This window comes from Dermacentor variabilis, chromosome 7 (assembly GCF_050947875.1).
Source record: "Dermacentor variabilis isolate Ectoservices chromosome 7, ASM5094787v1, whole genome shotgun sequence".
NCBI lineage: Eukaryota > Metazoa > Arthropoda > Arachnida > Ixodida > Ixodidae > Dermacentor > Dermacentor variabilis.
The window spans coordinates 35,156,012-35,181,793 of record NC_134574.1 but is presented as its reverse complement, the minus strand read 5'-3'; the positions used below and the strand labels follow the sequence as shown (position 1 = coordinate 35,181,793).

General features: G+C 46.4%; 1 protein-coding gene across 1 annotated transcript in view; it reads right to left on the bottom strand.

Moving 5' to 3' along the window:
• PolQ (DNA polymerase theta) overlaps nt 1–25,782 on the bottom strand; it is a 206,752-nt gene that overhangs the window by 120,548 nt on the left and 60,422 nt on the right. The window contains exons 9-12 of the mRNA XM_075700430.1: nt 25,333–25,485; nt 7,962–8,174; nt 3,093–3,220; nt 1,214–1,367 (exon numbers count right to left, since the gene is read on the bottom strand). Coding sequence (XP_075556545.1) covers nt 1,214–1,367; nt 3,093–3,220; nt 7,962–8,174; nt 25,333–25,485 — 648 coding nt within the window. The remainder of the gene's footprint in view (nt 1–1,213; nt 1,368–3,092; nt 3,221–7,961; nt 8,175–25,332; nt 25,486–25,782) is intronic.

Here is a 25,782-nt window from a genome sequence, read left to right as displayed (position 1 = left end):
CGTATTAGGCATATCAGTGCTCGTACTGTGATATGAAATACGGCGTGCACGCGTGTATAATTAAGGAATACATACTCTGTCCCGTGACAATAACCCCTTCTTACGCTTGTTATGTTTCACTGCAATACTTTTGCGTATGCTTCACCAAGTAACATTTCTGTACGGCGGCAAAGCTGACTTCTGGGAACCGGCATTATGCAACGCACCATGCTTTCCAAGCTTCTAAGCCAATCGCGAGGACCACAAAGGCAGAGTCCGTGCCATTGCCGATAGCAGCGAATTCTTTAAATAAAAAACACGGCACCCAACGGCAAGAAGATTCATAGCGAACGTCGAAGCAGCTAGGCCTAGCGTTGCCGCAGTGGTGGCTACGGCTGCCAGTGGATCGGCGTGCGAGAGTGCCGGTTTGAGGCGGCGAGGTAATCGAAATGGCAGCAGTGATGGCTTTGATTAATTTCGCACCTGCGGTCACGGCAAAACGCCTGGAAAATCGGACAGCGAAGAGTTCTTGCGTCCGAAATTTCAGACGTTCTGATACATTTACTCTATGGGGTATGTGGTGGTGCCATGAAGTCGTCCAAATTATCGAGAATCCGGAAATTCAATTGTTGACTGTACACTGGAAACTCCTCCAGCTGACGACAGGACGTCAAAGACGATTCATTACGATTCCTGCCTGTTACTCGAGCCAGAATTACCGGGACTTTCGACCCTTTCAATAAAACTACAGCTAATTTTCGTTGATAGAGGCACAAACTCCCCGAGTTTTCCCTGAGAATTCCCGGTTTTCCCGGTTGGAAGACACCCTGTACTATAACGACACCTCACCTCAGTACACCGCTCAAGCATCTGCACTGAAATATGGCACGGACACACATTGGCACTAAGCAATTGCGGCAAGGCATCCCGTTCTTCATGACACCATGTCACGCCAGGGTATCGGAGTCCATTTCGCAAGTTCAAGAGTTAATATCTGGGCAAAAGCACACCAGCAACTAAAATTACAAGAACACAGAAATTCTACTTATTACCCACAATTCCTTACAAACTGACATCGAATTGGAAAGGTCCGTGGAGCAGAATGTACTGTGCCTTGGCTTCTTCCCTAGGCGAACAAAATTAACTGAGTCTTCCACTACACTGCCCCTCACAGCTGACCTTGCTCCGAGGTCCATCAATCATTCGATTGAACAAGTGACAATTGGTCACTCACCCTGGAGGTGGACAAGCTGGTGGTTGACCAAAAACTGGAGTGCCCCATCGAGATCTTCTTTTGCTACATCATGAGTGCAAAGTTGGTGGTGCAGAGTGCACTGGGTGTAGAGGCAGAGTTCCTCTGGCTTGTTTGCCACACCACTGGCCACCACCTGATGAGTTTAAAGAAGAAAAAAAAAACGCGAACAAAACTACATTCACGATTATAATGACATTAAGAAGCACTTGGCTAAATGAAGCAAGCAGTCCATATCAGCATGGTAAAAAGGCACTTTCTGACTGCACGTGAACAATTAAAGATCATCCAGAGTAAGAATGAATAGCTATAGATGCAAATGTTTTAAATGTAAAGGATTCTTTGCCTACTCTAGCCACTTTGAGTCTATCTAGTTATCTAGCCTCTTACTCCGATCTAGTGACCCAGGTTGTCTGCTAGCTTGGGCCACAAGTATGCGCTCGTAGTGATAACATTGTCGTAGTGTTTCTTTACAGGATATAAATGAGGGCATGCATGACAGGACATGCATGCCCTCACGGTCATATCTTTGCAGGGGTGCTGAAGCAACTGTAATTAAAGTCAAGAAATGCATTTGAAGTTAAACTTGACTATTTCAGAAATACTTTGCTGCAAAAAGTACTTCAATCCGTACAGCATAAATAGTTATTGGCAATCAAACATCCCATTTGCAGTCCTTCCACTCCTTCAATGCCTTGCACTGCAAAGGCCAAGGCAGAGTGGTGTGCACCCATAATGCTCCACTTGCTGAACGTCACCGTGGCGCCCAGTACAAATTGGGTTTTGGATGTACACATAGACACCACTGTTTACGATTTTGGCCCCTATGACACGCCAAATTAGGTTGTTCTCAGCGAGCCGCATTGCGCTCAGTCAGTGGACTCATTGCGGCACCCCACAGCAGTCACAGTATCTAAGCTACGCAGCAGGTCGTCGCTACACCCAACTGCAGCACGTATGCACGACATTTGCTTTGTGCACGACAGCGCCCGAGTGCACGCTCGTGCTCAGATGCTCTTGTCTGGCCGTTCTACGTGGTGCGAACCGGCTTTGTTCTGCGCCAGCTTGACCGACTGATAGTATCCACATCCAGTTTGTGCACACTGAAGTGCTTTCAATAGCTCAATACCAAGTGAAGTCTGCCAAGGCATCTAGCCAGGAATGGCCAGGAGTCCGCGTGCACTGGCAAGTGTGCGAGTGGTCTGACCTTAAGGTTTGCACGGTTTGAGGCTAGTTTAGTATTAAAAACTAACTGAAATTAGCGAGACACAACTGCTATAACACAGATAAGTAGTCTGGCCAAAGTTCAGTTCTTACGCAGGCAGCCGTGGACAAGCATGAGCAGATAATAGTAGGCTTCTTCCGGAAGTATGCAATTATTATTGAAATTCAAAAGGAGATTTTCCCTTACTTCAGCCTCTTTATTAAACTTCGTCACTAAATATACACAGTAACAGGAGGAAAAGTACAATGATCCAAACACCCTTCTTGATCGATGTCAGCTATTGGCCCACAGCAGCCACATATGGGAATCTGCAGTATTACGAAATAAAGCATAAAAAGAAAGAGTGAGGAGCACGCTTCTGTTGAAAAGAGCGTTTGAGATAAAGGTTACATCGCGCTCCACTTGAGAGCTCCTCACACTACACACGACTGCAAAACATGGCTGAGACGTTCATAGCAACGCATGCTATTGACAGGGGTGGTTAGGACCCCTTTAGCGTCAACTTTGCTGCACACTATACTTGTGCTGCTCCTGCCTGTACATCTGCATGTGTGTGTGTACATGAATGAATGAATGAATGAATGAATGAATGAGCAATCAAGCATAACAGAACGGACAAGTCAAAGCAGCACACACCTCCAGCAATGCCCTGCGCAAGCTGGTGCTGCTGCCCGAGAGGCAGGAAGTGATGGGCTGCGCTTCTGCACTACTCAGTCGCCGTGCCAGAGGTCGATCCACGTCACGGCACATCAGGATACTCTCGCCTGTCGGAAAATGCACCAGCGTCGTTCTCCTTGAGCGATGCACATCGCCAGGAATGCAAACAATGCACGAATCTAACGTTCTCAGACAACCACACTGAAATTCAGGAACACTCTTGGTGACACTGTATCCTCATCCCGCACTGTAGCAAGGAATGCTACAGTGTGGACAAAGACATGGAGAATAAACTTTATTCAACAATTTGAGCTCGCTGCTCTTTGGCCGAGGTGGGTGGCCTCCCTAGATTGAGAAGCTGTAGATCTGCATTGCCAGCCTTGTCTTGTCCACCAGATGTTGCTGGTCCTCAAGGTCCACACACGTCAGCTAATCCTCGCACAGCTCTTCGGTCAGTGCTGTAAGGTTGTTTAGTCTCAGATTGAACCCACATTCAAATACCATGTGGTATTGGACACATTGCAAAAAATGCAGCTGCGTACACAAGCCGTGTAGGAGTGTTCTGTGCAGGAATGTGCCTGTTTGAAGTCTTCTGAGTATGACTGAATTGTCTCTTGTTAGCTTGCAGTGACGAAGTGAGTGTAGTCTTCTGTGTTCTTGCAATGGCTAAGAATTTCCGTGTGTTTGTTCTGTACTCCTTCACCTGGGTGACTTGTTCAACAGGAGCCCAGCGGGATAGTCCGGAGAACGTGACTTCGGGCAACCGCGTGAGCCACCAGATCACCCGCCAGGGACTTGTGCCATGGTGCACAGACAATATAGATGTCTGGTAAGTAGAACAAAAAAGTAACCTAGCTAGTGAAAATTGAAGCTCAAATGCAACCAAGGTAAGTAGTCTACACTCCACTTCAAGGAATATTACTAAATCGCCAGCAATATGCAAATTCTAGACAACACTTGAAGTGAAAAACAGTGATGTCTGCTTAAAACAAGTTCAGAAGCATGCTTTCCCACTTGATCAATCTGATTTCGATTCATCAAACTTCTCTTCCAGTGTGCTATGGAGTTAAGCCAGCAAGACACAAACACTGATGCCAGAGGCTTCCCTGTTCAGATTCTACTTTGTAGTGTCGATGAAAATACAGTGGACTTTCATTATTTCAAACTCCAAGAGGAGTGAGAATTACCTAGAGTAAAGCTTATTTCGAACTGATGACAGCCTCTGGATACAAAACTACAATGTACTCTGCAAGTAAGCGCATGATAACCTCAATGCACATGAACCAAGCGGCTTGACTTTTTTGTTCATCATTATCAGCCTATATTATGTCCAATGCAGGACGAAGGCCACTCCCTGCAATCTCCAATTACCCCTATCCTGCACCCGCCGATTCCAACTAGCACCTGCAAATTTCCTAATTTTGTCGCACCATCTAGTCTTCTGACGTCCTCTACTACACTTCCCTTCTCCTTGGTACCCATTCTGTCACCCTAATGGTCCAACGGTTATCTACTCTACGCATTACATGACCTGCCCAGCGCCATTTCTTTCTCTTAATGTCTATTAGAATGTTGTCAATACCCGTTTGCTCTCTGATCCAAATCACTCTCTTTCTGTCTCTTAAAGTTATGCCTAGCATTCTTCGTTCCATCGTTCTTTGCGCAGTCCTTAACTTGTTCTCAAGCTTCTTTGTCAGTCTCCAAGCCTCTGCCCCATATGTCATCACCGTTAAAATGCACTGATTGTATACCTTCCTTTTCAATGATAACGGTAAGCTTCGAGTCTTAGTTTGCGTTATTCAAAATACAGCGTATATATAGTTCCTTTTCGAATATGAATATGAATGGTTAGTGTGAAGGTAGGATTGAAAACTTCGAATATTCATCCATTCTTGGATTAAACATAACAGATAAGTTCCCCTGTGCTTTCTCTTGCTTTGTCTATATATTTCAGTTGTTGTAACAAAAAATCCAGTGTGGATTTCGTGACTGCATCTTTTGTTACAACATCTGAAATATACAAACAAAGCAAGAGAAAGCAAAGGGGAACTTATCTGTTATGTTTAATCCAAGAATGGATGAATCTTCGAAGTTTTCAATCCAACCTTAATAGTACACACTAACCATTCATATTCATATTCGAAAAGGAACTATATATACGATGTATTTTGAATAACTGAAACTAACGAAAGTTTAAACAACCCACTGTTGTAGTCTCATTACCATTATTCTTTTACTAAACAATGTATCACAAATTATCAAAGGAGAAACAACAACAAAAGTTTTCAAACCAGTGCAAAAACGAAATGAGTAATGCAAGCTTTGCTTTCAGTTTCACGGTGGAAGCCCACATGATAACTTGTATTTTTGCTTGTTGTATGTCATTTAATGTTTTTGGCATTCTAGCCATGTAGCAGTTTAATATTTTACGCTACAACCAGTGCTGTTTAAATTGCAATCGCTCTCTTTCTGTCTCTTAAAGTTATGCCTAGCATTTTTCGTTCCATCGCTCTTTGCGCAGTCCTTAACTTGTTCTCAAGCTTCTTTGTCAGTCTCCAAGCCTCTGCCCCATATGTCATCACCGGTAAAATGCACTGATTGTATTGATGTCTATGGCACGTAACTCTTTAACCAGCATTTCTTTTCTCTTTTTCCACAATTTCTGATCATTTTCCGCCAACAATTTATTTCGAATTCTCCGAAATCTAATCATACAGCAGCCACTCATTCTTGAGAATCTTGTTTGCAACCAGGCTCTAAAGTTGTTAAAAGGGTTCTTGTGCATCTTTTTAACGACAATTAGTGGTGATGTGCATAAAACTGATTCTTTGTCCCAAATAGTTAGATGTTCTTTATGCACTAATCAGTACAAGCAATATTGTTGCTGTAAATATTTGTACTTACGCTTGACTATTCAGTGTTGGATTCAATATTCGGTACTTACTACAGTCGACTCTCGTTACGACAGACCCTGATAATATGACACAAAATGTTCGTTTTATCCGAAGTCTAATTCCGAAACACCTCACTTCTGAAACTTTGGTCGCGATGTCTAACAATGTTATTGCAAAGAGTGAGTGATGAGTGACGAACATCAAAAAAAAAATAGCAGTTTCACTTGAAAGGTAAAGCATCAATTGCGATAGCAAATTAGTAGAGAGCTATGCGAAGTAAGGGTAGTAGTTTTATCTAGCTCAATGACCACAAAAAGTGGCCATCAAAACTGCAGTGAGGAAGTGCGACAGCAGCAGCGAATGAATTGACCTTCGCGCTGTCTCTCGCTTCAATGCGAACTAAACGTCGAAAGCACAGTGCATACGAAGCTAATGGCACTGGGTGCACTTTGTCCACATTGCAGATCGCTTTCACAATATGGTGGTTGCGCAGCCACGCCATAAGCAGCAGCCACCAAAGTAGAACCACCCTCTTGCTTGCCTCCTCCAGTGCTTCGTGCACAAAAGAAGAGTGCGCATTTCCACCTCGCCTTCCCTATCTCACGCGTGCGATATTGAGCCGCGATCGTGGGCTGACCCTCGCAAGCCAGTTGTCAGTACGTGGCGACACAGCTAAAGTATGTTTTATACGCCCGATTTTGAAAAGAATTACCGCTAATTTCATCTGCTGCAGCTGATGGTCCGTTGTAGTGCCGTCTATTAAAAGAACTTCGTCGTCTTAATAAAATAGCTGAAAGAAACTAAGGTTGAAATATAGTCCGTTATATCCGAAAGACTGTTGTACGCGGGTCAGTTGTAACGAGTGTAGACTGCATTCATATTTGATTCGCATTCGAAAAAGTTTATATTATTTTCAATTATTTATTGTTATTTATTAGCCAACACAGTCAGTTGTAGCAGGATTGTTGCATTCTAAAGCACTGTGTCCACGATGTCCATCTTGCTGGCGCCAGCAGCAAACTTGTGCAATATGCCCACGAATTCCACAGTAAAAACAAGCTGGTCTTTGAGGACGATAGGGCAAATAGTATTGCGGAGAATAAGGGCGTAGCATAAAGGCAGTATTGCAGTAACGCACGGTGTAGGAGGCACTATAGCCGGAGTCACGCAGCCACCTTTGTGTATGTAGTGGGCTGACAACACGGGACAAGGTCCGGAGAGGTGACCGTGCTTGCCATAGATTCATCTTGCTAAAATTCATCTTGGGCTAGTCACGTGAAATTGAAGGTGCTCCTTAGAGTGATGATCCAAGCATACAACACACCTTTGTTGGCTACTTGTGATATAAAGTCACTTATTTTTGGCTGAATGCATTATTTCAGACTTCCACTTATTCAGACTTTTTGACGGTCGCCATTGAGTCCAAATTATAGGTCAGTTGACTGTACATACATACATACATACATAGAAACACACCGCAAACTGGGTGAAGTTCCTAAAGAATGCAAATAGCATTCAAGTAAGCAGCTGCACACAGCAAGTACACTTGATTGATACCCTCAGACGTATTCCTACCTATATATGTTTGATGGTTTCTGAACAAGAGGTCTCTTCATTTGCACATAAAGTGCCAACAAGTGGCAACAAGTTTGATTCATTAATGGTGTTTAACAACACAAAGTAACACAGCAGCCATGACAGAATCTGCACAGGAGGTCTTCCAATTGATTACACCTACCTGTGGTTTTTCGGTGAACACCTAAAGCTTCATACACAATTGCCCTTGTATTTCAACTCTGATTGGAGCATGGCAGAAATTGAATCCACCCCATCATGCACAGTAAAACACTATATCCCCTATGCTGGCATGGCAGGCACCAACAAATGTGAACATATGTTCAGGAATGCCTACTGCCCGCACAGGCACAGACTCGTGAGCCTTCAATGAACGCACCCTGTGTGTCGAGGCCCATGCGCCCCGCGCGCCCCACCATTTGGTGGTAGGAGAGGGAGTCGATGGGGCGCCCCTGGAAGTTGGCCGACCGGATGATGACCCGCCGTGCTGGAAGATTCACCCCAGACGAAAGAGTTGTAGTGGCTACCAGGGCGCGAATGGCGCCTTCCCGAAATGCTGACTCCAGCAGGTCACGCTCCTCCATTGTCAGACCTTTGGTGAGCCAAAAGGAAGAAGACGAAGTGTGAGAGAGCAAACGTCAGCAACCGTGCTCTAGTGAGCCAACGTCGCCACAATGGGTACTGCAGCCAGCATAGCTTTCAAATACAAAGCAATGAACAGCGACACATGGATTTAAACTCTTGTCAAGTTCAGTAGAGCTTTCAATATGTGAAAAATTAGTCACTGACAGAGTCAATATTATTACGGATATGTTCAACCCAAACTCCTATAATAATTTTGACATCGGTGACCGAAATTCGATGTCAGCTGTGCTGACAGCTATCCGCAGCCATGGCTTGGCTAAATGAGACCCACACTTGATCACATTACCACGCAGATACCCCCTCCCCCCTCCCCTTCCATTTTCACTTTGCTCGAACCGGAAGATGGGAAGACTTCCCGTTCAAGCAATCTTTAACCATATTAGCTATATTTTTTTTTAACATATTAGGATATTGTCATTTTCAACTGGCATTGACAGTCCTGTCACCAGTAGGGTAGTTCAATCTGCTTAGAAATTCATCAATAATATTAAATAACCAATAAACAAGATACCAAAACCAAAATGGGTAGCTGCTTCTTGTGACGTAACAATGAGTCCATGATGTCAGGTTTCATACGACCATAATGTAAATGTACAGTACACATAGCGGTAACACCAAAGAAACGAAGCTGATGATGTCTCCTGACGACACAGGGAGCTGTTACAGATTTTCTAACTAGACAGCGGCGACTTCAGCGAAGATTTCAGCGACAGTGACGGTGTATTTTCTGACGTCACAAACACAGGGTGGCCAGTAAAAAGTCACGAGTCGAGAACACGCAACAAATCTTTAAAATTCATTTGCAGGAAAACTAAACGACTTGCAGTTGTTAGATACGGGACCTTTTTCTAGGCCCCCTTCGAGTTCCCCAGACCACATCGAATCGCACCACTGCTAAGTAAGGAATGCAGGAGCACGGATGCCACATTCCGGAGGCACGACACGTGCAAACAAGTCGGCGGGCCCCACAGCCGGTGGAGCTATTCAATGCTTGACTCTTCCAGAAAACGAAGGGATAGCCCGGCACTGTTCCAGGTAACGTGAGTCCCGAAGCCAGACGGCTGTGATGTACCGGGAAGGCCTGGCAGCGTCGCCCCGGCCACCTTTGAAGAGGGCATTTGCAAGCCAGCGAGGCCATACCGCCGGGAGTAGGGGGCCCTCGGACAATTGGGGCCCAAGCGTCGCCCCCGTCCGCCTTTGAAGAGCGCATTGCAAGTCAGCAAGGCAAGGCTGCAGGGAGCCGCCGGGTGTGACACCACCGCACGGGCGCCTACCATTGGCCGAAAATGGCGTCGTCTGAGTGGACTCTCCCATTGGCCGAACATGACGTGTCTTCCAGACATTGAAGGGCTTAAAAGAGAGGCCGGGAGCCCAGAACATTCTAGAGATTCCTGGAGCATTCCCGGATTCACCTCTCTCGAACTTCTTGCGACGGGCCGCAGCGTCCGAGTTGCTGCCGGCCCGTAATGACTGTACAACTGTTACTTGGCGTCCCACTGTAAATAATGTAAAATAAACCTCCCAAGTGTTTCATCCCGACGTCCGTCCTCGACACCTACAACTGGTTGGCAGCGGTGAGATCGCCCTCAAATGCATCAGCTGGTGGCAGCGCTACCTATCAACCTTCGTCGAGAGAGATCCTGAGGAACCCGGAACAACGAAAAAGAGCCTTCGTCCAAAGGAGTCGCCAGGAACCGGGCAGAGCGAAGAAGAGAGAGCCTTCGTCGAAAGAGGTCTGAAGAAACTGGGAGTAGCGAAGAAGAGCGAGCCTTCGACCCAGGGAGTTCTGAGGAACCGGGAACAGCGGACAAATGAACCGGATGGCAAGGTGCTGCAACCGTAAGTGAGCGCATGGTTTTTTTCCTTTTTATTCGCCAGACTCAAATGTTGTGTGTTCATTTTGATAGTTCTGGGAATCGGGAGTTTGTTGCATTGTGTGTTTGCACAAATTCATTAAGGAAAACAGTTCTAACCACCAGTCGGGGCAGCTACCATGGATCTTAGAAGGTTGACGAGGTTAGACTTGTTGTTGGTGTGCGACGATTTGGGAGTTGAGGCAGATGAACAGATGAAAACGCCAGCTATCATACAGGCAATTCAAGATAGTGGCAATGATGATAAAAGCATTGAGCTTGCTTGGGAGGTGATACAAGAACCACGGGAGCGTGAGCGTCGCGAACGTAAGAGTGAGCGTAAGCGTCAAGAACGCGAGAATAAACGGAAGCGTGAGCTTCAAGAACTTACTTTAAGTGTGAGCGTCACGAACGTGAGAATGAACGCGAACGTGAGTATCAGGAACGTAAGCGTGAGCATGAGCAAAAGTATGAGAGAGAGAAGGCAGCACTGATCAAAAAGATACAGTATTGTGATCAGTTAATGGCACAGAGACAACGGCTGTCTGAGAATTCTGTAGGTAGTACAGAGCGAAAGAATGAGGCAGCATCGAGCGGATTTTCGCCAAAAGCCGACGAGAAGAGTAGTGCCTGTGAGATTGGCTGCAGATTCATAAGTGAAGGGAAAAGGCTAGCTGCTAACGATGCCTTAGTGGCAACAGAGGCCGTTAAAGGCCGCAAGGAGAGCGACGAGGTGCTGTGCCAACAGATGACTGTAGAGACAGCTACGCCAGCTGCGAACAAATTGGCACAGTTACCGCGCGTGTGCGTCGCTTGTAATGTTAACGAAGTTGCTAGCGAAGAAAAGGGTACTGTTGACCCGACAGACGTGAGCACCCATGTCGAGTCAGATCTGCATGCAGAAGTGAAGTGCGAACTGGACGATGCAGTTGAGAGTAGTTCTCGGGATGGCGAGCTCCGTAGTTCACGAGAGAACAACTGCATTGTTCAGGGATCGGTGCGGCTCTCCGCCAGTCTAGATAGCCTAGACAGGGATGATTCCGTTGTTAATCATTCGGACTGTGCGCGTGAGACAGCGATCGATACCGACGGGCTGTGTGTCGATGCACAGCGTGAGCTGGGCAGTGCAGTAGAGGGCAGTTCGCAAGAGTGCAAGTTGCATAACTCGAGTAAAGCCTGCTTCATTGTGCCAGAGTTGGTTGAGCTGTCCGCCAGTCGAGGCAAAGTGAGAGTAGATTTAAATGTAAATCACTCAGACTGTGCGGGTAAGAGACCGATCCAGGCCGACGAAATGTGTACTGGCCAGCATGAGGCACGAGAAGGCGACATGAAAGCGAGTGCAAAGAGAAAGCGCCGTAAAAAGAAGCGCGGTAAAGACCGAAAGACGGTAACTAATGTAGCGCTGCCAAAGATGGCGAGAAACCCAAAAGGGCAGGGCGCGAGGAAAAAGGTGTGGTCGTCACGGACGATGTTGACGCATCCAAAACGTTCGAGCCACCGGTCAAAGGGGGACCGCGAAGCATGTTCTGCACGGACGCGGACAAAGGGCACGGGGCAGTTAAACTACTCGTCGTTCTGTAGTTCTTTTCAAAGCTCAGCGTGCAGTACAAAGAAGCGCAAGGTGGCAAGACGAGACCAGGTGGGGAGTAGCGACGCGGTCAATAGAGGTCATGTTGAAAGCGGGGCGCCAGGACGCAAATTGGCAGGAGACTATAACGTCTTGGGGGAGCTGATAGTGAGTCAGCCCTTTTGTTGTTCCTCGGCAGCCAGAGTAGCTTTCAAACCGCGACCACCTCGGGTACGGCTCAAAGTATGAGTCAGACATAAGCGTTTGGAAAGGGAGGCCAAGAGCGCTTCCGTAGAAATGAAGTGTTTTGTTTTTTATTTTGAGCATCGGAAAGTTTTCGCGAATTGAGACTAGGATTTCTTTCAATGTGTAAGGATTGAGCTTTGTGTTTTCGTTTGAGAAGCTCCGAGATTTGAAAGATGAGGTTTGTGTAAACATGTACTCTCGCGAGGGTTATTTAATGAGTAAATAGGCTTTCTTTTTTTGTGTGCGTGAGTAACCTAAAAGTCAAGGTTATCGTTGAGAGGCCTATCGTAACATGCGTGTGTTTTAGTTAACCTTCCTTTCTTTATAAGCGTTTTTTTATTTTCTAAGGTTAACCGCGTAGGTTTTCAGTGAGTGCATGATTTGCACCGAGAAGCGTTCTTAGTTCCATTAGCGCGTGTCCTGTGTGGACGGAAGGAAGCAGATTTATGACTGGGTTGCTCGAGTGTGTTGAGGGCAGCCGTATTCTGACTTCTCTGATAAGTATGCGTGGAACGAGTTATTAAAAGACGCATTATTTTAAGGGTTCTGCGGAGTGTGTAAGTCCCGCAAGTTTAATTGTTCGTTTAAGTCACGTGTCCTATAGGGACTAAAGGAAGAAACGTGAGTAAGCGTAATAAAAGTTTGCCTACGACGCAACTACGCGTTCTGATTAGTGACCACAAGGCTAGCGCGCTTGTGATTACGTACTTGTGAGGTTGACCAGACTGTTCAGTGGCACCAATACGTGCGATAAGTACGCCACTGCGAAGGGTTGGAAACATGCTGTTCGTGTAGTTAAGCCACTTAAGGTATGGTCGGCTGTTTTCATTTGTTGTTTGCAACGGCAACGACCCATTGTTTTGCTACAACAATAGCACTCTGGTCTTGTCGGCATTCGGGGAGAAATGGATAGCGGTTTGGAAGGGTGGTTGGAACTGCTTTGTCATATTGTTTGGACAGATAATCAGAGTGCAAAATAGAACGTATATTCAAAATTTCATTAAGATCAGTGGACATAGAAAAATCTTCGGAACTCCGGCGATTTCTCGAGGTCAAGGTATCTGAATGATATTTGCTGAGTACATTCTTCTGCACGCTTCTGTCATTTCCTGAAAACATCAGGCTTGAGTTGGACAGATTTTTTACAAATGAATTTGGTTAATTCCCTCGTACCACCTGCCTTGCCTGCTCATCAGCTACTGGCCACATTGTGTTATGATGTAAAAGGTGGTAACGCAGAGCACAGTGGGAATGAATGGCACAGGACAGGGCCAAAGAGTAAGCTAGTGATAGTGAGCTAGTGTCTGGCATGAGAAGCTGCTGTCTCAAAAAGTTCCGTGCTGTGTGAATGTGCAAGTAATGGCAAGCAAGTGTGTTCCATTGTAGGCTGCACGAACTTCAGCGCTCGACATCTGCTCACACAGTATCACTAATGTTGCTCATACCTTGTCTTACGTTCCTTACAAAGTTAACCCTCGAAACTTTGAGAATGGCCGCCCACAAACAAATGCCATGAAACAAAACACCGACAGCGCATGCCTTTTATGTTAAATCTTCTCAGACTGAAATATTACAAGTGCGAAACAGTAACAGAAGATCAGCCCATGCAAGAGGCCGTGTTTCTACCACAAAACCGGCCTTCGTGTGCAGCGTTCACAGCCAGCGTTTCCTGGTAAACATTACGGGCATATAAGCTGCAGTTGCCAGGAAGAGTGAGAAGCAGTCAGGGCTCTTTGAATGCTATCAGGTTCCACACTTAAAGGTGAAGCATAAGTGTTCTCCAAATTTTTGTTATACTGCGTCATTATTTAACTTCCAAGTTGTACTGTTGCAAGCTGAGGCCCCTTCAATACGGCGTCATAAACAACTGCCTCGTTCAGGTGCCAACGGTGTCAATATTGGCATCAGCATTTCTGCACGAAAACTATGCGTTCTCTAAATGAACGGTCATACATGCAAAGTCCTAATCTATGTCCGCCTTACGTCGTCCTCCGGAATGGGGAATGGAAGACGGAGGACTTTAGCGCCCTCATGGCAAGGCGAGTCCCGCGGCGGTAGCCCTGTCCGTGGGAAACCGCGACATCACTGACTATAGGCTTCCCGATTCATCTGACAGCTCAACAGCGGCAGAGATGGAATCGGACAGTGATTACACGCTAGTCCAATCGTGCCACTTGAAGCGCAAGCTTCGCCGGACGTCAGCAGGCAGTGATTCTACTCATAAAAGCAGATGTGACGAACGGGTCTTCTCCGTGGGCTACACCCCAACTACGGAAGGTACGAATATGAATTTGATGAACAGACAATCGCTTACCAAATACTTCGATCCAATAGCCTCAGGACATGTGAAAGAGATCCGCATTAATGCTCGAAAGAACATTCTGACGGGGGACGTAAATTCTCAGGCAGTATTGGAGGCTTTGAAAGGCATTCAAGTGGTTGGCAACATCCCAGTTCGCTCATTCCTAACGTACGGCAAAGATACCTGCACTGGTGTGATATCAGATGTGGACATTGACATAAAGGATGAAGACCTGCGATCTCTTTTATCGTCGACAGTGCGAATCCTCGACATCCACCGATTCGGCCTCTCCCGGTGCATCAAGTTGGTGTTCGAGTCAGACTCTTTGCCAGCATCGGTCAAAGTAGGTTATGTGAGGCACTCAGTGCGTCCATATGTACCACAACCGTTACAGTGTCACAAGTGTTTCAAACTGGGCCACGTGAGTGCTGTGTGCGAGAATCCTACGTCGTGCCGAAGATGTGGTGGTGCTCATCAGGTAGACTCCTGTGAGACTGACACCATGAAATGTGCAAATTGCTCCGGAGCCCATGAAGCGACATCCAAGGACTGCCCCAAAATGGCAGAGGAGAGGCAAATTCTGAGAAAAATGGTGAGAGAGAACTCCACGCACAAGGGGGCTGTCGATTCCGTCCGCAAGAAAAGGCGCCAGTTGCGGCAAAGGCGTCGCCGCTCCCAGAGCAAGCCCCGGAGGAAAGAGGCACTCCCTTTGAGTACTTGGATGCAAAACGTGTCACAGAGAGAGCAAGGCCGGCACACACAAGATGCGCCTCCCCCAGTACCTCCGCGCCCTTCAAGGAATGAGGCATCATCCTACGTGCGTCCAACCTCTTTGGCTATTGAGTGGCCTTCGCTACCACTAAGGGCTTCCGGAGGAGATACTCCTTCGGCGCTCCCCAAGTGCCGGGAGGGTAATGAACGGCTTGGAAGTGAAAAGGTGATAGACATGCTTAAACAGCTAGTAAACACTATGCGTATATTACTCTCCGGATTGGCAACGCCAACTGCACTATCCGTCGTGAAGGCGTTAGATGCTATGGAGCCGCTATTAGCGGCTCTAAAATAAGGGTGTTAATCATGGCTCTCACAATAAAACACTGGACATTGGAACAGAAGATGCATCATTCTGTTCTAATGCAATGGAATGCTCGAGGTCTATGCGGCCGCATGTCTGACTTTAGGCAACGAGTCTTCAAATACCGCTTCCCAGCGATCGTGATATGCGAGCCAAATCTCACGTCGGAATTTCGCCTTTCCGGATACGTTAAGCTCTGGTCACGTGAAGATGGACACAAGAGCAAAGTGTTAATGTGTATACGCAGTGACATGACGTTTGTGCGGAACACAATCACTCCACATGACAGCAATGAATATGTGTGTGTGACACTAGAACATAAACTACGTGTGTTTTCGATCATCGGCGCCTACATACTTCCTAGACAAAGACTTGAACTCTCTTATCTATCCACTGTGTTACAAAGTTCCCCAGGCCCTCATGTTGTTATTGGAGACTTCAGCGCTCATCATCCTTACTGGGGAAGTGCCGCAATGAACTGCCGGGGTAGGAACTTGATGGACTTCATAGACAGTAAAGGTCTGGCTGTGATCAACGATGGGTCTCCAACTTACATGCGCGGCACTACCTATGGAAGTTGCTTAGACCTCACTATTGTATCTCAGAGCCTCCTGCCCTTAGTCAACTGGTGCTTGGACATAGAAACGCATGGGAGCGATCATATACCAACATATGTGCAGATGAAGTGGTTTGTGCAGTCAACTACATCTGCTGTACACTGCACTGATTGGTCCAAATTCTCTACATCTGTCGAAGAGTACTGCGGAGACATCACTTCACCATCTGATATAGAAGACATTATTGTATCATCAGTGCAGAAGACAACCAAGTTCATCAGTGCACCTACATCCAGAACGGCGATTGATATTGAATATGAACGGCTCCGAGCGATCCGTCGTAGAGCGGAAAGGAAGGTTAGGCGAACTCAATCGTCATTAGACCTTGTCTTATGTCGACGATCTCAACGAAAAATACGGCGTCACCTTCAAAAAATGGGAAAACAATGGTGGAGGACCTTCTGTTCGTCTCTGGATCCTCGAAAGCCACTTTCTAGGATCTGGCAGATAGCAGAAAGCCTTCGTGCCCCTCCTCAGCAAAAACATCCTTTTCGTGCTCTAGCACTTCACCAATCTCTGACGGACGTGCAGGTTGCCGAAAGACTTCTGTAAGAGAGTCACCCGTACCGATGTTTCAGCATGTCCAACATTGGATCGACCCGTGCTACCTCCTAAAGATGATCGTCTTGACCTTCCTTTCACGATGCCGGAATTGGAAGCTGCACTTGCTGCGTCGAGACGATCTTCTGCCCCTGGACTTGACGGTATTTCATATACTGCTCTGTGCCACCTTGGGATGGAAGGTCGGAAAGTCCTGCTGTCATACTATAACGCCACGTGGTCATCCAGTACAGTCCTGAAGCAGTGGAAAACCAGCCGTTTGGTGGCCCTCCTAAAGCCAGGAAAATCGCCTTATGAAATGTCATCTTACCGGCCAGTAGCTTTAGCTAGCTGTGTCAGTAAGGTGACAGAACGGATGGTGCTCACTAGATTAGAATGGTTCATGGAAAAGAATGAGCTTTATCCTGAAATGATGACCGGATTTAGACGTGGCCGGTCTGCAATAGATGGGGTCATTGATCTCGTGTCCACGATCGAACACGAAAAAAAGCGACACCGACTTAGAGCAGCAGTTTTCTTAGACATAAAAGGAGCTTATGACAATGTGTTGCACGAAGCCATTCTTGATGCCCTCAGTAATTTAGGCATCGGCGGCCGTCTCTTCATGTGGATTGAAAATTACCTAGATGGTCGTACAGTCTTCATGTCCACGAATGATGGCGAAACGACAAGACACGCTGTGGTCCGTGGAGTGCCTCAAGGAGGACTTCTCAGCCCGACTATTTTCAATGTTGCCCTCATTGGCCTTGTGGAAATAATTCCTGATACAGTACGCATCAGTACCTACGCAGACGACATATGCATATGGGCATCCGCAGTCACGCGACCGCAAATTCGTGCCAGGTTGCCGCGAGCTGTTTCTTTAACGTCTCAGTACTTGCAGTGCCAAGGACTGGAACTGGCCCCAGACAAGTGCGCTGCGATAGCGTTCACACAGAAGCTAATGCATTGGTATCCAATTATGATCAATGGAAATGCCATCCCATATGTCACCCACCACAAATACCTCGGCGTTGTCATTGACCGCGGTGTTTCATGGTCGAAACATGTGGCAATGTTAAAGAAAAAATTAACTGGGCTTGCTCAAGTTTTTCGCTTTCTGGCTGGTATGAAGTGGGGTCCATCTGAGCATTCGCTACTCCAGCTGTCCCAGGCTCTCTACGTCGGATACATTCGGTACAGCCTGCCAGTTTTATCAAGTATGAGCCCGTCATGTTTGCGTACGCTGGAAAGTGCCCAGGCACAGATGCTGAAAACATGTCTCAGGGTTCCACGATGCACCTCAACCCATGGAACAATTGAGGAGGCTCGCGTCACCCCTTTACCAGTCTATCTACGGTGCGAACCTCTTCAAGTATTCCTGAGACTGCTTTGCCGTCATGGACGCCATCCCTTGTCGACATTACCCGATATACGGCCGCACTCCACTTTTTCAAGAGCCGTTAAATGCCTAGAATCTGCCATACCAGCATACTTTGCCCCGGCTGACCTTCCACATATGCCCCCATGGGTAATGTCCAAAATACTGGTACGTCTATCTATTCCCGGAATTTCTAAAAAATCGCGAATACCTACCGTCGGCTTCAGACATTTAACACTTGAATATATATCGAAAGAATATGACTCCTCAGTGAGCGTGTATACAGACGGATCGGTCTCGTCGTATGCATCTGGTGCGGCTTTCGTCGTGCCTGCGCATCAAGTCATTCGACGGTTTCGTCTGCATAACAAGACGACTACAACATCTACAGAACTAGTGGCAATCAGCGAGGCCGTTCAATATATTTCGCGACAGCCTCCTCAAATATGGACAGTCTTCAGTGACGCAAAATCGGCTCTTCAACTACTTAGAGTGGTGTTGAAAGAAAGCGCTTACAGAGTGTTGGCTCTTCAAACTGCCGAGCTCTACACTTTAGCGCAATAAAACAGCCACCACATCACATTTCAGTGGATTCCCAGTCACTGTGGTATACAGGGCAACCAACTAGCCGACGCCGAAGCGAAGAAAGCACTCGAAGAACGAGAGTCACTGCTTTCAATTCCTTTTTCAAGAGCGGACGCCAACTGTCTCCTCTCCAGTGTCATCCGAAAATTGACAGCAAAACACTGGGAGAATCCGGATAACCGCCACAGACAACTCCAGAGATTGGACCCTACCATGAATTTTAGGCTACCACCGAAAATTCAACGAAACTGTGCCAATCTTCTGCACAGACTAAGGCTGGGGGTAGCGTTTACGCGCGGATACGTGCACCTCATGCGACGCACCGAGTCTCCACACTGTGAGGTGTGCAATGTGACTGAGACTATAGGTCAAGTGCTTTGTGACTGCCCTAAGTACGTGGAAGAGCGTGAAAGGTTGGACAACGAGCTTACGCGTCTCGACAGCGCACCGTTGTCGGAGGACGTTATTTTAGGCCCTTGGCCAGATGCTCAATCGAGTTTCAAGGCCATCCAGGCATTACTGAACTTTTTAAAAATTACGGGCCTGGATTGCAGACTTTGAGCATGCCAAATTGCTTGCCATATGTTCTACATCTTCCTTCTATTGTCATCGTCACCCATCATGCACCTCTTTCTTCCCTCTTTCTTTCCCTCTTCCCCTTCCCCCAATGCTGAGTAGCTGGCTAGAGGAATATACTTCAGGCCGACTCTCTCAGCATTTTGTATGATTAAACTTTTCTCTCTCTCTCTCGTGGTCGCTTACATCAGCTCAACTCAGAGTGATGTAATGGTGCTGACATGCACAAAATCTGCGTGTTTTAATATGTTCTGACATTAATTGATGTCACCGATGAGCAGCTAGCATTATATCTCAAGTGAACGAGGAGCGGTTGCTGTACCTGCCAATACAAATTCACCGGTCGGTGCTTTGGACTCTCAGCGGCGTTCTTGTGACATACAAATGTGGAAAGTTGTGCTCTACATCTTAAAGTGAGTGTACGAAGGGGTAAAACATCTAAAATAGCAAGCAGCGCGACATGTTGCACATGGGCTTTGACTCTCGTGGTGGTGGGTCGTATGCGAACGGCAATTCATGGCTACTGAATTCATCAGAATTGTAGCTGCCATTGTATGACAAATCCGAAGAGCTGGTGCAGCTGACACTGTCACTCGAACGTCCGGTACGGTCACGAATCAGCTGAGCGTCTGCTCCGCGGGTAAAATCAGCATGACTTGCGCGCCTTCCCTGCTGGGTTACCTCTCACGCCACACGAAGAGGTTTTGTGAGATTGCTCAATCAGGTTTTGGTTTTGTTTTTGTGCTTTTTTGCTGATTTAAAAGTATTTTTGAATTTGTGGAACAATTCTGCTATCAGACGCATGACAGGGGGGTGTCACGAACCTATAATTTAAATTACCTTGACATGGTCACAAAATTGCCAGAGTTGCCCTTTAATGCATTTGGACTTTATACAGAACGTGATGGCGAGCCTTGCCACTATGCTTCGGTGGCTGCTCTCTGTTGCAGTGCGGGCTATATTGAGAAATGCATTTGCAAGCAGCTTCAATAACTCTACCGCTTTACCATCTGTGTCCGCGGCAGTTCCCATTTATTGACTCGATAATCTTTCATGTTGGCAGTGAAATTTTATTATATTTAAATTGTGCATAAACACACTTCATTATACAGTAGAATTCCATTAATTCGACTGTGGTTAATCCAATTTTTCGGTTAATTCGATCCTGGCCGAAGGCCCCGGCCAGCACCCATACATTTCTACGAGCCCAAACTCATTATTTGCCTCCTAAAAGTGGTCTTCAAAGGATAATTTGAACTAGATGAGTCAGCACGGACGCATCCGACCAATAGCGTGACCACAATAGCAACCTCTTTAGTAGTAGCGTCTGCCTTGACGGATGTTAGGGGACAGGAAATGTGGAGTCATCCGTCGAAAATGCCAATTTTCAGCTCCTGCCTAGGAATATTTTCAAGCAATAATCGTAGATCACTGCCTGATTACGGTAGTTACCCAATTCTAACACGTGCCTTTTTACATTGATGCTGTAGGCCTCTGGATGGTCAGGATTTTATAGCGAAGCTGTTTGCCTTTAGTCCATGTATGCATCCCCCGCATGTGTTCTCAGGGGGGATCCCTGGGCTGCTTCCACCTGTATCGGTGTCAAGGCGTGTGGACAGCAATGGAGTCGGGTAGGGGAAAGGGGAAAGAGTGTGGTGATGGCGCCTCTGTACGCGGCCTGCGGTTCTGTGGTTATAGCATCATGCACGTCTCAGATGCCGGCACGGCTGCAGCAGCGATTGCGGCATGTGCGTGGGAGGTGCGGTGCCTGCGGCAGCGCTTGTGTTGGCGTAGTGTGGTGCCGTCTGAAAAAAAAAAAATGTATGGTTTCATAATGTATGCAGCCCATGTAGGCAGCCTAAACAGCTTCGCTGGTAATCCATCCCTATATGAATGTTGCGGCCCGACAAATTTTTTCATGTTTGCGTGCACAGTTTTGCTCACACAAAAACAAACGGCAGCTGGAAGGCTTTGCATTTGAGTTTGTGCGTAACATTCGTATATTCAAATTACCATTCGGTACTATCATGTCTGCAGGTTGTGCTTAAGTCATATATATTTTGAGAAATTCAAATAGCTCAGTAATGTATTTGCGTTAGGCGGAGGGCCTACAAGAATGAGGATGTATACTGTGCTAACAGTTTGACCACCTATTCAAATGAAAATCTGATGCTCTCATGTCTGCAGCTTGTGCGTAAGTTGTATTTTAATTTAAGAAATTCAATTAGTTCAATAACGTATTTGTGCTAGGCAGAGGGCTTAGATGAATGAGGTGGTATGCTGTGCTAAATGCTTTGCCACCTATTCAAATAACAATCCGAAGTAATGATGTCTGCAGCTTGTGCGTAAGTCATACTTTACGCATTTTTCCTACGCATTTTGCTTTTAAACATTAATTTAGTTCAATAATGCAGTTGTGCTTAGCGGAGGGCCTAGAAGAATGAGGACGCATGCTGCACTTCTGGACATGTCCGTGTGGGCGTGACGTACATCGCCTGTGGTAGTGGTGTGTAACGTCGGCAACAGCTTTGCTGTACATCCACTTTTACAACAAGCAATGGAGGTGGATTTTTTTCGTTTGTTTGTTGTTTTTAGGAAAACTGTGCCCAAGATTGCCTGCACGGTGCAACAGGGCATGATACCAGAAACTGCCTTCACGACGTTGGTATGCTTTACCACATTACCTGGATGTTTTGGGGCAAAGCTGACCTTAAAGCCCATGCAACAAAGCAGACTACAAAAAAATCGACCACCCTTTGTACAATACGTATTAGACCCGTGCCCATTTTTCTTGCTAAAAATCGGGTGCGCATTAGGTTTCCATTTTTTTTAGGAGCTTTTCATGTCCTTTGTATGTTACTTTTCTGCTTTTGACAGGACAAAAGTGGGTGCACATTTTATTTGGGACGAATTAAAATCGGGAAAATGCTGCCAAATGAAGCAGACGTGTGTTTTTGTGTTGTTTCTGCACCTTGTTTCATTCAACCCACAAGATAATTCGATCACTTTCGTCGGTCCCATCAGGGTCGAATTAGTGGAAGTCTACTGTATTAAGGTTAAAAATACATGGTGTTCTACGGACAAAAAGTTATAAAAAAGTTAAATGCGTCATTATATCTAGAATTTCGTTACAGTATTGAAGTTCATTATATGAATGTTTAACTGCACTTGAGATTTATGCTCCAAATGGTCTCAAAAGGATGTATACTCCATGTGCCCCAATGTCCTCATGTGGAGCTGGCTGTCTTTACCACTACACCTAGCAAAATGGAAGGTGCCAAGACACCAACGAAAAAAAATTTAAAAGGGTTTTTATGTTTCAGTTCCCCCCACAGGAGCCACTGGTGAAGCCAAAATGCAAGAAAACTAGGCTCGTGCAAATATAATTTTTTTGGCTCAAAGGAAAGTTGAAGCGAGTGTTAATCAGCATTGAAAATTTTTGAAGCGAATAGTTAAATTAGTTGTGGGATTTGCATAAAACCTTGAAACGAGAGTCAGAGGTTAACAAATCTAAGAAAACTTGCTTCATTGGCTACGCGCGAGTGGTTGCGATGGTCATTCTGATCATAGCTTGCACAATTAGTATTAGCAGTGGTGAGAGTGTGTACATTTCCTAAAGTGAATGTTCTGTGCTACCGGTTGTTTTACCATTTCGCTGCACCGCCGCTCTGAAACTCGAATGACACGCCCTCCAATGCCATGTGCGCGGGCTCTCTAGCGGGTGCACCCGCGACAGCCCGGCACGTGCGCCGTGCGAGTTATTTTTATCCCAATAAAACAGCCTGACCACGTGTAGTGTGCTATCTATTTTGTAGGGGTGCGCGAATAGTAACTTTTGGTACCAATCGAAAACTGCCAACGACGAATCGAATTAAATAATGATTATTTGATAGGAGGCATTATATATGCTAATCAGATTTCGCACACATCTACTAGAATATCGTTTCTGGAAAACATCTCCACAGTACACCTGCAACCTTCGAATTTAGACCTGCTGTCTACTACTGCAATATATTTGGGTAAACAACCAAATAAGTGGACATCAGCAATTGACAGATGGCAAATGTTGAAACAAACCCATATAATAAACATTTTTTGTGCACACATATGCACATTCATAATGTCATTGAGTGACATTTGTCAGTTCAGTCATAATGCTTTCTTTTATTCCTGTTTTGAGTTGCAGGGAATGCAGTGACACGCAAGCAGTATTCTTGGGCCTGCATTCCTTCCTTCACGTGTTCGCTTGTCGAATTCTTCGTGAACCTGACAAGTAAGTTTCTTGGACGATTGGTGCACATGAAACGCGGATGATTTCTGTGTAATATCATAACTGCAGGACGCATAGTTGTGCTAGGTGGTACACAAGCAGGTGCATCACAGGGCATCGATATGGAGACCGTGTGAAAGAATGCAACTGCAATTGCGCGTTTACCTGTACTAGAGTGTATAAATAGTGTCCTTATTTGGTTTCTCTCACCGCCCATCCCACACCAATGGTGAGCTAAAAGCACACACGCACATGGACGAAGTGACTGGAAATAATTCTGCACCATTGTTGCATGAGGTAAACAAGCATGAGACAATCCTGGTGTCACATGACTTCATATCCGGGAGTGCTGCCGTTTGCGCTTCGTCCATGGGTCAAACAGACCAAAAATCTCAACTATTTATGACATCGGTATTCTGGCCCCCCGAGCACTGCAAATACTGATGACAAGCATTTTAAGGGCTTTGTCCGCATGCTTCGACATGGCGATGAGTGCCAAAAAAACCATTCAGCTGGCTCGTGAGACAATAGGAAACACGGCGTCTTTTGAAAGGGAGAGAAGGCAATGTCCCGCGCACACAAGGGAAGCAGGCCACAAGCATAGAGTTTGGCTATGTCTGCCTACCTCAACCTTTGTGTGGATAGTGTCTGCTCACCTTCTTTCAGCTTTTGATGCACTTTTGGTCGTGAGGAATTGTAAGTGTGAGGGAAAGAAACATCCTTCACCACCATTACCTTAACTGCGTCGCACAAAGTGAAAATTTGAGCTAATCCATGGCAGGCGGAGCTAACATCAGTCGGCGTTCCAGCAAGTGGTCACCCTCTCATGTACCAGCTCAGCTCAACGCTGCTTAGCTTCGCCGATAGGAGGAGCCGGCACCATGCACCAGGACATAGCCGGTGGCCTAGGAAAATTTGTTCACCACCCAGATCCACATTCATGTTCATGCAATTTACAAACAGCACTGAAAAAAAAATTTGGCACCTTTTACATAAACGACATCTGTTTTGGGATGCATGAGGCTAGTGGCGCTTTAGTTGGCTACACGCAAAGCTTTTCTGCCATGCATGCACATAAAAAGAACCCTTTTTGACACACTGCAAGGCACCCAAAAGCACCGAAGTAGTGAAAAGGAGCTTGCGGGGGGACTTCTGAACGCAGGAAATAAGGCATCAGGTCACGAGGCACGTGCGGTCCAAACAAAACTGGTTTCAATGGTGCACACAACCCTAATTTCTATGCACATGCACGTGGCCTAGGGTAGCTTACAAAAGCACTGTGACTTCTTCAGGCAGTCGGGCCTCGCCACCTCACTGTTCCACGCGACCTGACAGTGCCGATGACAATTTTTCTCGAGGAAGTCACTCCACAAACTGCCTTTTTTCTTTTTGCTTAGGCGCACTGTCATAAATATTTTGTTTTTACTCTATACTCTCAACTAACCTTACGCTTTCTCTTTTATCACCACCCCTCCTCCGCTAGACAGTTACTGCGCTCAATACCAATTTCCTTCCCTTTCTATATATGTGTTTATACGCATAAAGCTACATTTACCATTTCAAGCATAGAACCTTCCTTTAGCGGGCCCGTACTTTGCAGAATGCTGAAAAAAGAAAAAAAAAGACAGACTAGTTGACGATCAACGTCACTCAAGGTTCCGTCCGTTTCAGTCTTAGTCTGTCTTTATTATTACAAGTGCTGTGTTCCGCTGAGGTAGTGAGCACTGCAGTCTGCAGGCCATCTATCGAGACGGTTTTCGAAGCAGCGGCCCGCACTCACATGGCCGCCACGTCAAAAGTGACAATGACGAACCACTACCATACCTATGGCCACCATCAGCTGCAACAAAACAACAATGGTGGCAGGCACAACTCTTCCTGAAAAGGGGGGAGGGGGAATTTTCAACTACAACAGATCACATGTCGCAGCATCGCAACAGGGACAGATCAGAGCATGCTGCGACGGCAAGGAGCAGATTTTTTCCCCCTATTCCTTCACATGACTGAGTGCCATCGCCTGGTAGGAGAACCTGAACTACATGCAAGATGGCAACAGTGATACCTTCCCCTTAAGTGCAGAGATGGAAACTCACCCGCATGGTGGAATGCCACTTGCACAGAGAGGCACGAGGCCAGAGCAGGATCCATCGCTCCTGGTGTGGACCGCAGCTGCTCTAGCAGACGTTGACCCGTTGCCGCGCATGTTTGGGATCGCAGCTTTTCGGCCAGTTCCTGTCGTGTGTCACCTTAAATGCAAACAACAAATCACCACTCTACATCCCCACCCCCCTCCATGCTATGGTGGCAGACATTACTTTTAATGCATTAGTATTCTCCAGGTACTTCACACACTTTCCTGGGGCTGTGTGTGTGTGTGTGTGTGTGCGTGCGTGTGTGGAAGGGGAATTTTTAACTACAGCAGACCCGTGTCGCAGCATCGCACGTACACACACACACACAAACACACACACATTGTGTGTGTACGTGTGTGTGTATGTGTGTGTGCACGTGTGCATGCGTGTGTGCATGTCTGTGTATGTAAC